At 53.3% G+C, this 17,487-nt stretch overlaps 1 protein-coding gene and 1 long non-coding RNA gene across 2 annotated transcripts; one reads left to right on the top strand and one right to left on the bottom strand.

Moving 5' to 3' along the window:
* Positions 1 to 546: 546 nt before the first annotated feature.
* Positions 547 to 10,747, bottom strand: LOC122451827. The gene is made up of 3 exons (XR_006272515.1): positions 10,616 to 10,747; positions 1,689 to 1,814; positions 547 to 832 (listed from the first exon to the last, which is right to left on the bottom strand). It is a non-coding gene; the product is annotated as an uncharacterized LOC122451827 (long non-coding RNA).
* Positions 10,620 to 16,467, top strand: C13H1orf174 (chromosome 13 C1orf174 homolog). Its single transcript, XM_043484798.1, has 4 exons — positions 10,620 to 10,786; positions 14,150 to 14,260; positions 14,983 to 15,456; positions 15,877 to 16,467. The coding sequence occupies exons 1-4, from the start codon at positions 10,772 to 10,774 to the stop codon at positions 15,988 to 15,990; spliced, it is 714 nt and encodes a 237-aa protein (XP_043340733.1). The 5' UTR covers positions 10,620 to 10,771; the 3' UTR covers positions 15,991 to 16,467.
* The last annotated feature ends 1,020 nt before the right edge of the window (positions 16,468 to 17,487 follow it).

Raw genomic sequence — 17,487 nt, 5'->3', positions numbered from 1 at the left:
CGCTCCTGTCCGGCACATCCCACCCAACCCGTGTCAGCTGCCGTTGCAGGTGGACACCCTATTCTCTGCAAAGCTGAAGCTCTCTTGCTGGTCAGAAGTTGGGGGGACTGTGTCTGCAGAGCACCCGGCCCCTCTGATACCTTCACCTCCGTATCCCTGCCATCCCCATGAGACCTCCCCAGGATCGGAGGCCAAGACTCAGCCTCTGCTTGGCCTCCCTGCCTGACTCAGCACCCCAGCCCCAGCCTCGGGTGTGACGCTGCACACTGACCCCACAAATCAGTGTCCACGGCACAAACGCAGTCCATGTGGGAAGGCTTGAGAGGTAGACGGGACCCCCCCACCCGACCTGGACCATGGGGCCTCAGACACTAATTCCAAGAATCAGAGGTACCTGACACTGAGCATCCTAGCAGCAAAGTTTAAGAACCAATCGCTAAGAAACTCAAGCAGAAAAGACGGAGCTCTGCCCTGTGGGTGACGCAGAGCAATCACCGACTCAGGAGCCGCCGTACAAGGAACCATCAAAACTTTACTGACCTTAAAATACATTATTTTTTAAAATTCCAGGCAGAAAATGAAGAGCAGACAACAACATCTCTTTGGGGATATGGATAATTAACTTCTCAGCAGACAGGGGAGGCTGGCCTCTGGTCTGGATGAGCAGCTGGGGTCATTCTGGGTCGGGCCATAGAAAGGAGCCTCACTCCGGTCCCGGTGGCCGTGGGGAGGGACAAGGCTGACTGAGCAGCCTGGGGTCCCATTTTCGTGGTCACGGCGAGATGACAGGAGTTGTCTTACAAATCATGCCACGGCCATCGCTGGGCGCCCTCTGCAGCAGCACAAATATTAAAACATCGTTATCTGCGAGCCCCGCTGCTGGAAGATTGCATCCTCGAAGCAATGGCATCCAAAAAAAAAAATTAGTAAATTAAAAATTATTCAAAAGAACATTCATCTCTCACTGAGAAATGGGTAGGGTGCCTCTTTTTCTTCCTGAGAGGAAAAGTGTTCTATAAAACCTTTTCCTTTGTAATCAGGTACATACAGACAATAGGCGTTCGTTCCAGGGAATTCAACAGAAATCAGGAAAAAAAGAGATAAGAAATTTCCAACCAGTCTATGAAAGGAGGAGTTGCAGATCCACAGAGCAACATTTTATTTCATTTCCCCCCTGCTCTGCCTGGGTGTGTTAAAGAATTTAATCTGGCCTCTTTCCCCCCCTTCCAGGCAATCACTCCTAAGATATCTTGCCTGATAGGAGTGTCTTTGCTTTCCTGGGAGCCTCAGTTCACCCTTAATGGGCCAATAATGGGCTTCCCAGGTTGCACTAGAGGTAAAGAACCCACCTGCCAATGCAGGAGACATAAGAGACTCGGGATCAATCCCTGGGTTGGGAAGATCCCCTGGAGAAGGAAATGGCAACCCACTCCAGTATTCTTGCCTGGAGAATCCCCATGGACAGAGGACCTTGGCAGGCTACAGTCCATGAGGTCGCAGAGTCGGACATGACTGAAGCGACTGAGCACGCAATGTGTTGTAGGTGGGGAAGAGCTCACCTGGAAGGCTCAGGGTGGGGCTGGCTGGGCCAGAAGGACCAACCTTGTGATTCAGGGTATCAGTGGAGACTGAGGCCAATGATGTGGGAAATCAATCATCAATCAATAATCAGTTGATTGGAGGCCTACCTAGTAAGGGCATGGGATCCAGGTGCAGGAGAGCACACCACGGGGAGGGCACTCATCCTCAGGTATTTTCCCAGGACTCTACCTGGGCATCTCCTCCTTTGGCTGATGGCAATCTGCATCCCTTCCCTGAAGAAATGAAACCGAGTCCTGAGGATCATACCTCTCATGAGCTCTGTGACTCCTTCTGGAGAATCAGCAACTCCCCCAGGGTGGTCCTGGGGGCCCCCAACCTGCAACTGAATGAGGTCTTGTGTCCCTTGACTTTGGCTTCCCAGGTGGCACTAGTGGTAAAGAATCCACCTGCCAGTGCAGGAGCCGTGAGAGACTTGGGTTCGATCCCTGGGTCGGGAAGATCTCCTGGAAAAGGGCATGGCAACCTATTCCAGTGTTCTTGCCTGGGAAATCCCATGGATAGAGGAGCCTGGCTGGGTAGAGTCCATGAGGTGGCAGAGTCAGACACGACTGATCATGCACACATACTGAACTCTCCAGGATGTGCCCATGTGTGTGTGTGTGTGCGTGTCTGTGTAAGGGAGGACAGAGATGAGTTTCTGTCCCAACCCGGATCTGATACAGATTTGCCTTCTGGAATACGGAAGTCAGCGATCCTGGGACTGGCAACTCCAACAGAAAAGATCATCCCCACCTTTTCACCTCTAAGCTCATGCCAACTGCATTAACTTGAAACGTTCCCAGATTTCCAGATGGTTCAGTCATAAAAGACTCAATAAGGCACAAACCTTCTGAGCTGCTCCCTGTCCACGAGCCAGCACCCCACAAACTGAGACGTGTTCAGAGACCAGACAACAAAGCAGGTTCTCCCTCCTGTTTTGCGCCCAGACTGAAAAGAGGGCTGGCTCTAGGCAGGAGGGGAGCCCACGCCCGGGTGAGACAGGTGAGACTGCAGAGAACCGGGCAGCCAGCCAGCCGTGGCCGAGGCACCCCTGAGAAGCAAGGTTATGTCCACGACATCGGCTCACATCTGCTAGCTGCTGAGCAGGAGCCACAGGTAACCCTGGCTGCACCACTTCAATCTGCACATGGTAACACTTACCCGGCACTGAGCTGTCTCAGAATGCAGGGACCTGAATCTGCTCTGGATGCTTAGGAAGCAGCATGACGGGGATGCCAGCGCGGGCACGGACGCGAGGAGGCAGATGCCCTTCAAGGACATGGGGATTCCTGCGGGCACAGGAGCCAGCTGGTACGGGCAGGGCGGCCACGTGTCACTGTACTCCTTGTGCCCACAGATCAGGGAAGACCCCGCTCACCAGCATGGGGTGGGGGCCCTTCCAGCATCCCTTAGGACCCCTGAAGACTCATTGCAGGTTATGTTTCTGTGAATTAACCCCCTCCCCTATGGAGTACGTTTCTCCCTCTCTTGAGTCTGGCCACCAGCCACTGGGATGGGGAAACAGATGAGATGCCAGAGACCTTGCCTTGTTTCCAAGCTGCTGGCGCAAATCTCCCTGCCCCAAATCTCCCTGCCCCACCCACATCGCTGAGAGCAAACCTGCATATTCATAGCTTTCAAGTCTTTCCAGAGGCTGAGGGCATCTGGAAGGAAGGCTTCACAAACTGCAGTCTGGGTCCCCCACCCCCCCACCCCAGGTGGGTACTCCCATCGCCCTGCTGCCCCTCAGAGGGCCTTCATCACCCTTCCCGACAGCAGGGGTAGGGGTGGCACCTCAAAACCTCTCTGCAGCCCAGGTGGAACTTGGTGGATCTGGACTCCGATGAAGTTTAGCCCCTTGAGACCTAGACTTGAGGTCAACTGTTCCTGGTGCTAACGGACTCCGTGTCCAACCAGAATGTGATGTCAGTGAGAACCGCAGTCACCACCAGCCTCTCCTGGTGGCCTTCCCCATATCATGTCAGGAAGGCAGGGTCCCGTGGTGCTCTGGCTGGGATGCAGGCAATGCCCGGAACTCAGTACTTTACAAGCCTATTAACCCCACGCTCAGCCCACACACAAGCACACAGCCGAGGAGGGAGAAAGCACTGAGCTAACAATGTAAATTCACACCTTTGGCAGCTATCCCTAACGTGTCACTGACGTTTAGCCAAACGAGCTGAGAGGGCAATGGAAGACACCTGGGAGCGAAAGGCAGGAGTAAATCTGCAGCGAGAGACAAATTCACACTTTCCCTCCTGGCCTGAGCATCCCCAGCATGTGACCATGAGCCAAGGTCCACTACTCCCACCCTGGCCTGAGGGCCTGGAGCTCTCAGAATAGACCTTTTCTCCTCTGTGTCTTTCTTCCTGCTGTCCCAAAGGTCCTCATAAAACAGCACTTTCTCTGTCTCACTGGAAATTTAGCCTTTTCCAGACTCTGCAAATCCTTGGGCTTTTACTCAAAGGACACGATCACTTTTGATGCCCGTGCCCAGCGAACAGCTTTGTCCCAACACAGCCAACCAGAACTTCCAGGCCAGGATACAATCCTAAATGTCCCACTTGGATTGTGATTCCGTTAATACCCTCAGGGAGTGTGCTCCACATGTTGTCAAGGAAAACAGGGATCACAGCGGTTCTCAAAGAGCAGCCTGGTGGTATCTCTGCCCTGGCTTCCAGTGAACGTCTGCGGTTCCCCGAGATCCCAAGCTCCCAAGCTTCACAGGAGCCCCCCTCTTACAACTGTCAGCCGAGCTATGTGACGTAGATGCAGTATTTCTTACGGTGCTGAAGCGTGGTACACACACAGAGCTCTGTAAATGTTGGATGAATGAAATGAATGGATACTGATGGCAGTTACAGTGCAACCGGAAGGCCTCCGGGGACCAGCCCTGGCTGATCCTGGTGAATTTCTAGTCATTTGATGTCAATGCAACTGAAGGCATCAGGAGGATTTTGCCTCATATACATTTACATCCTGACTACTTCCTAAGACGATTCAGAGTTGCTAGCAGTAAAAACAGAAGCAGTTAGATTTTTTTTTAGAACACACACATGATTAATTGAAGATAAAAGACAGAAGCCCAGCATGGAAAGCCAAGTGAACAAGGAAAAGCAAGATCAAGAAATTCTGAATAAGGACGCCTCCAAGTTTCCCGTCAGGGAGGCAAAGAGAAGTGGGGAACAGCCGTTAGCTGGGGGAGGGCGCCCTCACACAGGTCTCTCCGTGGATCCTGAATTTGCTGAAATGTGAACGTGTGTAACAGACCCACCGTTGACCCCTCTTCCCAGTAGTTTGTAGGGGATTTGAAGCAGAAAATGACCTATTATTCTCAAAGGCTTTAATGTCACAGACTGTTTGATTAGCCTGCAAAGCAGCTGATGGAAGCTGCACCGATATTTAACTACCAGCGAGACCTTGTGTAGGGCAGCCCTGGGCTCCCACACCCACAGATTGTTGTTCAGTCGCTCAGTCGTGTCTGACTCTTTGCAACCCTGTGGAGTATAGCACGCCAGGCTTCCCTGTCCTTCACCGTCTCCAGGAGCTTGCTCAAACTCATGTCCATTGAGTCAGTGATGCCATCCAACTATCTCATCCTCTGTCATCCCCTCCTCCTCCTGTCCTCAGTCTTTCCCAGCATCAGAGTCTTTTCCAATGAGTTGGCTCTTTGCATCCAGCATCACCTCCTCCAGAAAGCCTTCCCTGACCATCCTCCCTCCACAGAGACTGTTTTCTGCACAACACTAGTGGTCCTTTGGAACTTATTGGCACTTTCTCGGCTCACAGGAGGTATGTGCACCTCTTGTGAGCCCTGCGGGGCTCTGAGCCTGCACCTCCTTGCAACCTTCGTGTCCTGAAGATGTCTGGTGCCTGGTAGGACCTTGGTAAATTTGCATGTGATTGACTTATTCAAGGAATTAGACGGCTGCACAGCTGTAGCACTGTGATTGTTCAACTGAGTCAGGCAGGAGAGATAAGCTACTAAGGAAGCTATCTTTCAGGTCAATCAAAACATTAAAAATCAGGCTGTGAGCTTTTTCTTTTTTCTAATCACTGCTGAAATTTATCACATTTTTTTTCCTTTGTAGGCTGTTAAAACAGAAGTTTTAGGCTCACAGAAAAATTGAGGGGAAAGCACAGAGATTTTCCACGTACCTCCCACCATCAGCATCCCCACCTGAGGGATGCATTTTTTACAATACATGAAGCTGGGCTGACATGTCATTATCACCCAAAGTCTACAGTTTACATTAGGCCTCACTCTCAGTGCTGTACATTCTACGGATTTGGGCAAGTTTATAATGATAACGGGGTTCCCTAGTGGTTCAGCTGGTAAAGAATCAGCCTGCAATGCAGGAGACAAGGATTCAATCCCTGGGTCAGAAAGATCCCCTGGAGAAGAGACAGGTTACCCACTCCAGTATTCTTGGGCTTCCTGGTGTCTCAGATGGTAAAAAAAAAAAAAAAAATCTACCTCCAGTGCAGGAGACCTGGGTTCAATCCCTGGGTTAGGAAGATCCTCTGGAGAAGGGAACAGCAAGCCACTCCAGTATTCTGGCCTGGAGAATTCCATGGACAGAGGAGCCTGACGGGCTACAGAGTTCATGTGGTCATAGAGTCGTACATGACTGAGCGACTTCCACTTTCATAATGATACAGGCTGCCCTGGTGGCTCAGATGGTAAAGAATCTGCCTGCAAAGCAGGAAATGTGGATTCAATCCCTGGGTCAAAAAGATCCCCTGGAGAAGGAAATGGTTACCCAGTCAATATTCTAGCCTGGAGAATTCCATGGACAGCAGAGCCTGCAGGCTACAAAGTCCATGGGGTCACAAAGAGTCAGACACGACTGAGCAACTAACATTTTTCACTTTTTTTTCATAATGACATGCAGCCATCATGATGATATTGTACAGAGTATTTTCAGAGTTCTAAAAATACTCTATGCTCTGCCTACTCATCTGTCCCCTCCCCAAGCCCCTGGCAACCACTCATCTTTTTACTGTCTCCATAGTTTTGCCTTTTCCAGAAAAATGTTATATTGTTGGAACCACACAGTATGCAGCCTTTTCAGATTGGCTTCTTTCACTTGGTAAAATGCATTTAAGGGTACTCCTTGTCTTTTCAAGGCTTGGGAGCGCATTTCTTTTTAAACACTAAATAATACTCCATTGTCTGGATGCACTGTAGTTTATTATCCATTCACCTCTCGAAGGACATCTTGGTTGCTTCCCGGTTTTAGCGATTGTGAATAAAGCTAACATAAACATCGTGTGCAGGCTGAGTGTGGACACAGGCTTTCAGCTCCTTTGGATAACTACCAAGGAGCATGGTTGCTGGGTTGGATGCTAAGACTCTGTCTGGGTTTGTTGGAACCTGCCCAGCTGTTTTCCAGTGGCTGCACTGTGCTTCAATCCCTCCAGGAACGAATGAGTTCTTGCTGCTCCACGACCTACGGAGAGCTTTTTTTTTTTTCATCCTTCTTTTAAATATAAAGGGTCAGGGTATCAGAGTCAATCACTCATCATATAGGCCAGCATCTGCTGGGAGTAACTAGACACACTCCAGATTAGGGGTGGCCTCAGTTAATGAACCGACGGACTGCTAATCGGTGGAAAATTCTCTTCTGATTTCTCGCCTGCCCTGTGGTGTTCATAAAATGCAGACACTGAGCTGTGGACACAGAGGTGTCTCAGCAGTGAGACTGTGTCTTCGGTCAGGAGACAAAGCTTCCTTGGAATCTTCCATCCTCAGCTTCTTCTGATGTGTCATCACCACCATCCATCTTTTGTCCAGTGCTTCCCGAGTCCCCGAGAGCACGTCCCAGCCACAGGCCAGGGTCCTAGGATGTCATTGTGAGCAGGACACAGTCCCTGCCTGCAGGGAGCTTGCAATCCACCTGGGGGACCAACCACCAGCATCCTGCCATCTTAAGGCACGCCTCTCAGGGCCCCTAACCCCGAAAGGGCAGTGGGTACAGCTGTTGAGCAAGAAAAGGAGAGACCAAGACCACCGAGGAGCCCAGGAGGCGGCTCTGAGGCACGATTTTGGTTCTGTGTTGTGTGTGCCCTCCAGGACGGATAACATCCTGAGATGGCAGCTGGGGCGATGGGGAGAGCAGAGTCCAAGCACTGCTCCTCCGCCAGGGCAGAACCTCAGGAAGGGTGACCCTCTGCCCAGGAGACAGCTCCTACATGACTCCTCGGGAACCTGAAAGGTGCTTGGGTCCTGGAGAAAGAGGTGACTCCTGGTCCACTCCCACTCTCCAAGGAGCCTTATCTGACCCCTTGTGGGTCTGACATCCCAGCTGCTGCCCCTGTGTGGCTTCTCCCCGTGGCCTCTTGCTCCAACACAGACTTATGGGTCCTTGGGTGATTACTCCACCAGTGCCCAACCCCCTGCGGGGCCAAGACACTAAAAGGTAGGCTCCTTATGAGCGCATCACTGCCACCCCAGGCCCAGCTTGGTGCCACGACGGGAGCTCAGCAGGCACGGAGTGAGCAAATGCAGCGGTGTGCCATGTGGTGCTCCAAAAGAGAGGGCAGAGCCAGCTGGCACCATGTCCTGGAGCAAGAGTGCATGACACTAAAAAACAACTGGCAGACTGACTTCCTTGGTAGTCCAGTGGTTAAGACACCAAGTTCCCAAAGCAAAGGGCACAGGTTCAATCCCTGGTCGGGGAACTAAGATCTCACATGCCCACATGGCATGCCAAAAAAAAAAACCTGATTGGCAGACTTAATTTGGGGGTGTGAGGGGAACATTTAGTAATGTCCCCCAACCATGATAATGAATCTGAGTTGAAATTTAAGGAATGAATTTGCTGGACCAAATGGGTGGGGGCTGGGGAGAAATTTTTCCAGATGGAAAGAACAGAGCATGCAGGACAGGGTCAGACAGGGGAGTGGGATGCACAGCAGAGTGGGAGGGGACGGGGCAGCAGAGCTGGATGAATCCAGATGAGGGGCAGCGGTGGGCAACCTCCACTTCTGGGGCCTTCTGTGCACTTATTCAACCAACACTCATTGAGTAGCCACTGAGCCAGGCACTGTGCTGGGCCATGCAGGTCAATTAGGACTGTTGGTCTTCATCCTAGAAGTGATGAGGAAGAGCTGAAGAGCATTAGCTGAGGGGCAGGTCACCATGGATCAATGACCATTCTGGCTGCCAAGGCAAGAGGAGAAGGGAGACCAGGAACGGTCACTAAGGGACTCGGGCAGTAAGGGCCTCAGGGTCAGGCCTGAGCTGCTGCTGGGTGGCTGGAAGTACCACTCATAGACTGGGGGCAGGGGCATGGTGAGGGAAGAGCTGAATGTGTCAGCAACAAGAGCCCAAGAGCACCTTTGGGAGGTTAAACCAGGGTGACACTGAGAGGATGTGGTACAGCTCATCTCAACTGACATTAACCATAAACCACCTGGAGACGAACACTGGCTTGTGACCATCAACCCCAGGTTAATGAGAACTCAGAGCGCTTAAGGAGCCCGAAATAAAACCATAGAACTTAGCTTATTATGAAACCCACTCCAGTGAAAATGGGACATTCATGCTCAGTCCTGTTTGACTCTTTGCAACTCCATGGGATTTCCCAGGCAAGAACACTGAAGTGGGTTGCCATTTCCCTCTCCAAGGGATCTTCCCCACCTAGGGATCAAACCCCCATCTCTTGTGTCTCCTGCATTGGCAGGAGGAATTTCTACCACTGTGACATCTGGGAAGCTGGAAAATAGGACAGGTTAGGTATTTGACACTGTATCGCTTTGCTTCTTTCTTAGCAGCTGACAGTGATTATGTTAGCTTCCTCTTCAAATGGATTTCCTGCCACTCTGCATTAGTCTTTTTTCCCTTCCCTGTGCACCATGGGGAACAACTCAGTGAGAAGCAGGGGACTGGGAAGGAAGATGGACAGGCCAGGTGGGTTCGCTTGTGCAGGTGTGTGCAGTGTGTACCCTAGGACTGGATGCACTGCCGAAAGCAAAGCTCCACCTACAGTCTATGGGAAGGGGCTCCCTAATTAACAAAAGGCAGATTTCTAAAGTCGGGACAGTCTGCACGGCTTTTTGGAGGATCCTGAGGGACCCTGCTTTTCATGTACTGAAAACGGGCATCGACTGTATTTCCAGGCTTCGAGGGTCATTCCGTCAGAGCACAGCATGAAACCTTTGGAAGAGCCAGGAAACCACATGAGTGAGGGTCCCTCGAGCGGCACACACTTCAACATTTACACTTTAAGTGGAAAATCTAATGTTTCTGATAAAACTGCCTGATGTAAATGTTCTCACCTGTTAAAAGAGTAATAACAAAAGTACACAGCACTGTCGTTTATTCTGCGTCCCTAAGAGGTGGATGGTTCTCGGAAGGAGCCTCCCGCGGGCACAGAGGCTGGTGTCTCCCGGCTCTGAAGCCCGAGAACCCGGCGGACTTCAGCCTCGTCCGTGGACCTGGCCCCGTGGCGCCGACGCCCGCGCCCGAGACCCGGGACCCAGAAGGCAGGTTTCCGCCTGTCGGCCGCCGCCAGGAAGTGCGGGCCAGCGCCGGAGGCTCCACCCGAGGGTGCCGCCACGGCGCTCGCGACGGGAGAGGCCGTCCCCTTCCGAACCCCCGCGGTCGGGCTCGCTGTGCAGCCCGGGCCCGGCCCGCCCCGCACCCGGTGGCGGGCACTGCGAACACGGCCGAGGACGGCCTCGCGGGCCCACTTCCAGGGACTGTAGCATCGCGCCCGGAGCCCAGAAGACAGGGCCGGCACCGGGGAAAATCAGCTGCCCGACTCGGGTGGAAGAGACCACCGCGCAGGACCTTCCCGCCCACCTCCACGCACGTGGCTAGGGACAGCAACCAGGGTCCCCAAACCTGGTCGCCACCGCCCCACTTAAACATGGGGACCGCAGAAACTACCTAGGAGGCGGCCCTTATAATCATGGCCGCCGCCCCATTTAAACATGGCGGCTGGAGAATCCGCAAGGGAGGAGCCCCTCACAAACATGGCCGTCTCCCCGCCCATACGTAAAACGCCGACTCTGTTGGGTCACATACCTGGGGACGCCGAGCTGTGATTGGCCAGTCTTCTGGTGGCGTCACACGGCGCGGCGCGAGTCAAGGGCCGCCGGATCTCTTCTCCGCTGGAAAGGATTAGTCTGGGCGCGGGGCCTTGGCGGCGGGTCTAGGAGCGGCAGCGCGCCGCTCACACTCATGAGGAGCCGGAAGGTGAGGGGGGCGGAGGCCGCGTGGGAGCTGAGGCTGAGCCACAGGACGCCTCGGATGGAGAGGGGGAGGGGTCTCCGCCTGCGTCTCGACCCCCGGAAGGGGTCTTCCAGGCCACGCCCCCCGGGAGGGGGGGTTCTCCCAGGCCACGCCCTTGGACTCCCCTTATACACAAGCACACACCAGACACACAGACGCACGTACCCTACCTCCCCCCCCCCCGGCTGGGGGACTTTGAGAAGGATGTTCCCAGACCAAGTCTGAGATGGGGGGGGCTCCCTCTCCAGAGCTAGTCTAAACCCCCGATACTCTGACGCTGCCCGGCCCGGCGTCTGTCAGCCCAAGTTGGGGCACACGACGAGGGGTCCAACCCGGAGGGTGGAGAGAATTGAGGGGCGCTAGCTCCTGGTACTGGTTGCCGTCGGGCGGTCTAGGGCCCGGTACTGGATACACCCTGCCTGGGGAGGTGGGCCTCCTGGGGTGGGAGCCGCACCTGGGCTCTCCTGGTCGGCGCTCGTTTTTATTGTTTGTACCTTTGACTCAAAAGTGGGTCTCCTGAAGACCCCATGTGGATGGCACTTTCCCAGTCTGACTTCCCTGACTTGTGATGGATTGTTTAGCTCCGCCGCTTGGGTATTCCCATGAATCCTCCTGCAGTGCAGGAGGTGCAGGTTCCATCCCTGAGTGGGTAAGATCCCCTAGAGGAGGAAATGGCAACACACTCCAGTATCATTGCCTGGAGAATCCCATGGACAAGAGGAGCCTGGAAAGAGTCGGACACGATTGAGTGAGCTCTTGCTGCTTGCAAGATCTTCCATAGTCCTTGACTTGAAGCGTTTGTAGTGTTGCATCTGATTATAGATCTCTTTGTAGTTGTCCTACTTGAAATTCAGTTATTTGAGATTGCTGGGTTTGTACATTGTTCTTCAATAAATTTAGGAAGTTTTCAGCCCTTATTTTTTCCAATATTTTTTCTATTCTTTTCTTCCGGGTACTCCCGTTACATGTATGATGGTGCATTTAGTGGTCTCTGAGGCTCTCTTCATTCTATTTCATCCTTATTTCTCTTTGTTTTTTGGTTTGTGTAACCTAGCAATCTATCTTCAAGTTCTCTTATTCTTCTGGTCCATATCTCTTCTTGAGCACCGCCCACCCCAAACCCACCAGTGAATTTTTAATTTCAGCTATTGTAATTTTCAACTCTTGAGTTCCCATTTGGCTTTTTTATAATGTCCATTTTTTTATTGATAAACTATTTGATATGTCATTAAATCTTCTTTAATCATGGTTTCTCTTAGTTCTTGAATATGTTTAAAATGGCTGGTTTGACATTCTTTTCTGATAAATCCTGCATCTGATCACTGTCACAGGCAGTTTCTGTTACCTGCTATTATTCTAGTGTTTGGGTCTGCGTTCCTGTTTCTTTGCATGCTTCCTAATTTTCTGTTGAAAACTGGACATTTGAAATACTATAGCAACTCTGGGTGCTGTGTTCCCCCACCCCCACCCTGAGTGGTAACAAGCCCTCTGAGGAGCGGTTGCACCCCAAGATTTTTAAGGACTATGTAGAAAGCACTTAGACGTGCCTTGCTGCTACTGGAAAGCCTACGCAGCAACATGCCCCAGAACCGACCGCAGAGTCTTGGCTCAGTGCCCCCACAAGCCGCCAGAGCTTTCATGTGGGAACTCTGGTGGTAGGGCAGGGAGAGGGGCTCCTATGAGTGTGTGACCCCAGCAGGGTCCTCTCCCGAGTCTGAAGTGGGGTTGCTGCTTTAAGGCTGTTCAGCATGAGCAGAACCTGAGCGTCAACACTTGGGTGATGGCAGCTGTCACGAGGGCCAGTCCATTTCCCCCCCACCTCACCTTGAGAAAGCCGGCGTGACCCGGTATCGATATATTTGAGGTTGGATTCTTAAGGGCGAGACCCATTGGTGTCGTGTCTGGGGCTCAAAAGAGCTCTGGTACCGCTGTCCTTTATGTCTCAGTGCAGAAAAGAATTCAGCAAGAGCAAAGTGATAGATAAGAAGTGATTATTAGAATGGATGCTTGTGTGGTTTACAAGTGGGTGGAAAAGGGTGCTGCCCCCTGAGAACTTAGTGGGCTACAGTTTCATAATCAAAGGAAAAGTGGATGGGGAGAAGAACTTGGTCTTTCTTGAGTAGGCATCATGCTTCCATCATCAGCTCCTTCTCCAGGTTGGGCAGGGGGGTTTTCTTGTCCCTACATGGTCAAGCAAGGTCCATAAATTATTGTTTTGTGTGTGCAGAGAGCACATCCTAGGGATCGTTAACCTTACTGAGCTCACTGGGCAGGACGTGGGGCTCACGCCACCACTATTGTTTGGGGACATGTCTTATACTTCTGTCTCATGCTTTTGTTGCTAAGCAAGCCCACTTTCTTGAGTAATCGCTAACTTAATGGGGGTCTCCAATATTTTTTCTATTTACAATCCCCTAGTGGGATTCTCCAGGCAAGGATACTGAACTGGGTTGCCATGCCTTCCTCCAGGGGATCTCCCCAACCCAGGGATCGAACCTGTATCTCTTATATCTAAGGCTCTGCGGATGGGGGCAGTGGTGGGGCGGGGCAGGAATGGGTGAGAAGTTGCTGTTAAAGGTTTCTCAAGGAGCTTGTGTGATTTCTGATCTCTCTTCTCCACTTTGGCACGTGCTGCCCCCCATCCGGCAGGTCTGTGACTTCCAACTCTAGGCCACTGTGACCGGGGGCTGTCTAGTTTGCCCTCCACAACTCCCTCCTCCCTGTCACCCACCTCTCTCACTTTCACGTTCTCACCTGAGCTTTCGTGTGGTATTTGCTAAGTGTCTTAAGTGTCCCCATTCTGGAACAGAGAAAGCAGTTAGTGAAGAAGCAGGTGAGACTCACATAAAGCCCGGTCTCATCTTCATTTTGATAGATGTGTGGGTTGTTGGCTCCAGGGAAGCTGAGGGAGGCCTGGGCGGGAACTCCCTTGTCATCTTCGCTGCTTTTCTGAAAACCTAAAGTTACTCTTAAATAAAATGATTGTAAGCTTTGTTGTTTTAATTAATCCCTTCCTTGTTACTAGAAGACTTAATTTGCTTTCTAAGCGAGATGGCGGTGGGGTGGTTTGTCGGCTTTGAGGTCTGTCCACCAGCAGCTGGAGCCCCTTCAAGATGATGGGATTGGGACCCCTCCCCTGAGATTTCAAGGAGGGGGCATGGAGGGGTGTCTTTTGCTTTTTTCACTGTTTACCAAGAACTCAGACACCCTGTAAAAGTTTGAGAACTTTCTGAGCAAGGACACAGGCTGCTGTCTTGCCACGGTCAATAAAAACCTAGGGGCGGGAGGGGCCGTCTCGGTCTCTGACTGGCCTCTGGTCTGGCCCAGCTGGCAGGTGGAGTGCGGTCCTCTGCGCGCCTCCGAGCCCGGAGCTGCTCAGCTGCGTCAGCCTCAGCCCAGGACACGCACGTCGCCACGTCTGCCCGGACAGCATGTCAGGTGAGCCTCACCCCTCGGAGACAGGGCTGGACGGAGTGTCCACCTTCCCACAGGACGTGTTGCATTAGAAAGCCCGGGGCGAGGCCAACAGACCAGCATGAAGGTCATGGTGCTGGGACCGTGGGAGGACCCACCTCAGGGCTTGTGCTGCCCTCTGAGGGCAGTGGGCTCAGCGGCCTCGCCAGGCAGCCTGGGTGGCGTGGGCACGGGCTGTGCTGCTCCCCACTGCGGGCAGACCCATGTCTGCCGTCCAGGGTCTTGCAGGTCTGGCAGCCAGGCAGCCCCAGCTCCTGGAGCTGCTCCCTGAGCCACAGCTTGGGGTTCAGCTGCACCGGCCCGTATCTCCCAGGGCACTGCCCCCTAAAGCTGCCCTGAGTCAAGTCCCATTCCTGCGCCGGGATACAGAGCTCTGTCTCCTGGGAGCCCACATCCCAGCAGAGACAAACAGAAACTGGTTCTTGGGTTGTCGTTTCACTTGTCACAACACCCTTCAGGGGACAGCACTGGGCGTGTCTGGACTTTCTCCCAGCCATCCATCTGGACACTGCCCCTTCACTGGGAGCAGTGAAAGGACCCTATCCTCGAAGCTCTGGTTCCAGCAGGGACGCTGTTGGCCAGGAGCAGGACGACCAGCCTCCAGGGTTGAGGCGTGTTAATTATATGCCATCTGCTTCGTACCCCAAGACACGTCTGGTGTCCCCTTGCATGTTCTCTCCTGACAGACTCCCTCATCACACAAAGCCACCGACAGGCGGACGTCCAAGAAGTTCAAGTATGACAAAGGTCACCTTGTGAAGTCAGAACTCCAAAAACACGGGAGTGACAGCGCTGCCACGCCCTCCGAGACCCCGGGTACACACGAATCTTTGGTGTCGACCGAGGATGGGGCATCGCTTCTGGGAAAGGAAGCTGGCAGCTCCGCTCCTCGGGGGACAGCTGGTCCCCTCCCAGGGCGCTGCGGAACCGAGAGCGATGCCAGCCCGGCAGAGACTGAGGACGAGCCGCCCCCACCGAGACATGCGGCCCCTGTGGGAGGAGAGTCCAACGGTGGCTGTCCCGCTAGGGACGGGGCGGTGCTGGACCTGGAGCAGGGCCCCGCGGCCCCACTGCTCATGGACGGCAGCGCCCTACTGGACGACGACAGCAACCAGCCAATGCCTGTGAGCCGCTTCTTTGGAAACGTGGAGCTCATGCAGGTAAGCCGGTGCCTCTCTCCCGACCCAGGACGGGCATCCCCAGCAGACCACACACTCAGTCCTGACCTCGGTCCACACGTGTGCATGCTGCTCGGTGCGGATCACACACAGTAAGACTGTCACGGGGGAGGAGAGAGCAAAACAGGTGCCGACTTGGGGCCCCACCCCCTAAGTCTGAGAACTGATGCCCTGGTGAGCACAGGTGTAGGCAGGCCTGGCGCCGGGTGAGTCTGGGCCCCGCTGTGCAGTGGGCGGTCGTGGCCGTGGCCTGTGGTTCTCTGGGCAGCTCCCCACACTTGCCGGGCTGGCTTCTGCCTTTAACCCAGTCCCTCTCCTTCCCTCCATCATGCAGTGGGGAATGGAGCCCACAGTGGGGGCTGGAGCCAGGGGACTTATGCCAGGTGTTTTCTGCCCTCCAAGGACCTCCCGCCAGTGTCTTCATCCTGCCCTTCCATGAGCAGACGCGAATTTCGGAAAATGCATTTCAGAGCCAAAGACGACGATGAGGATGACGCCGATGATGCGGAAACGTAGAGGGTGAGAGGCACAGGCTGATTTCTGCACGTCTAGTACTGTTGACAGTGATTCTTTTGCAGATTATGGGGTTTATTCAAAATACATCTCCAAGAGGACGTGCTGGTAATCGGCACTGACCCACAGAGGTGGGCAGTCCCTGTGGGAGGCTGGTGCACAGGGGCTAAATGACCTCGGGGATAAAGCTGCTGTTTCCACAGTGATGTGTTTTCTCCCATCTCTACACGTGGTGGTGGGTTGAGCCAACTTCTCTCATAAATGAGAGACATCTCTGTCAAGAAAACTCTTCACTCAAGCTCTCTAGTTTTGATAACATGCAGGTTTATTTTCCATAATCAAAATTTGATCATTCTTATGACTGATTCAATGCCAGTTCTTAAAGAACTCTCCTTTATTTCTGTACACAAAGTTTATGTTTACCTTGGACATTTAGCAACATCCATATGAAAAAGAAATAAAATATATTTTGAAAATGTTTTTAAGGAAGTTTTCTGTCCCTTGAGCTGTATTCCTTCAGTGAGAAAGCTCATTCCATCCTGTCTTCTCTGCTCAAGGCTGGCTTGGCCCATGGGTCCATTCAGCAGCCAGAGTGGGGGGCCCCTGGGTACAGTCCCCCGAGCTGTGAGCACAGGGCTGTGGACTGGAGAGGACATGGCCCCTCTGGTGAGGCCATGGGGTCTCTAAGGCGGCAGGCGTTGGTGCATCCCTCGCCCATGTGGCGGGGGCTGCTGTCTGGTGAGGCCATGCTCTCTGTGCCGTGGGGTTGCCGGGCACCGCTGCCCAGCTGAGCTAAACCACCAGAGTCCCGGTGTCACAGGCCACCTGGGTCACATCCCTCCCAGTGGGTTCTGGAGAGGGACAGGGGCCTGCTTGTCTGCCACCACCTCCTGTCACTGGCTGCTTGCAGAGGACACCAAGGCTAGGGACAAGGAGGACATCCAGGAGGAAGCCTGTCCTGAGTGACCGGCACGGGAGGGGAGCGGCCTGCAGTCCCAGAGGCCGAGCTAGGTTTTCATGCGCGAGTAGCAGTCTCGCTGTTTCTGGGCTGGTAGACACTTCTGGTTCAGTCATGATAGCCGCTAGGCCCCATCCCCCTGAGACGTCCTGTGAACCAGGTTTGGGAGCAAAGTGTAGTTGAAGTGCCCAGTGAGGCTCCACGCTGTCCTTTGACAGTCCACAGTACTGCCCCGAGATGCCTGTAGCCACAGTCACCACATCCGTGTGACCACTGTCCTGTCGGCAGCCGTGACGGCCCCTGCTCTGTGATTTACTGACAACAGACTGCTTTAATGATGTGACAATACTGCTTGTGAAGCACTTTGGCAGCAGCCAGGGACAGTAATTTACAGAGATTATGCAAGAATGACGGTTGTGACTGCAGCGCTGGAATGCCTGGGGGTCGACCAACCTGCTTCAGATTTCAGGGGATTTTATGTTTCACGCACACTGGCTCCCGGGAGAAGCGTCAACCCTGCAGGACATGTGCCTCCTCGTGTT

Source organism: Cervus canadensis, chromosome 13 (assembly GCF_019320065.1).
Source record: "Cervus canadensis isolate Bull #8, Minnesota chromosome 13, ASM1932006v1, whole genome shotgun sequence".
In the NCBI taxonomy this organism is placed as follows: Eukaryota; Metazoa; Chordata; class Mammalia; order Artiodactyla; family Cervidae; genus Cervus; species Cervus canadensis.
Note: the sequence above shows the minus strand (reverse complement) of the source record. Positions and strands in the feature narration are given on the sequence as shown.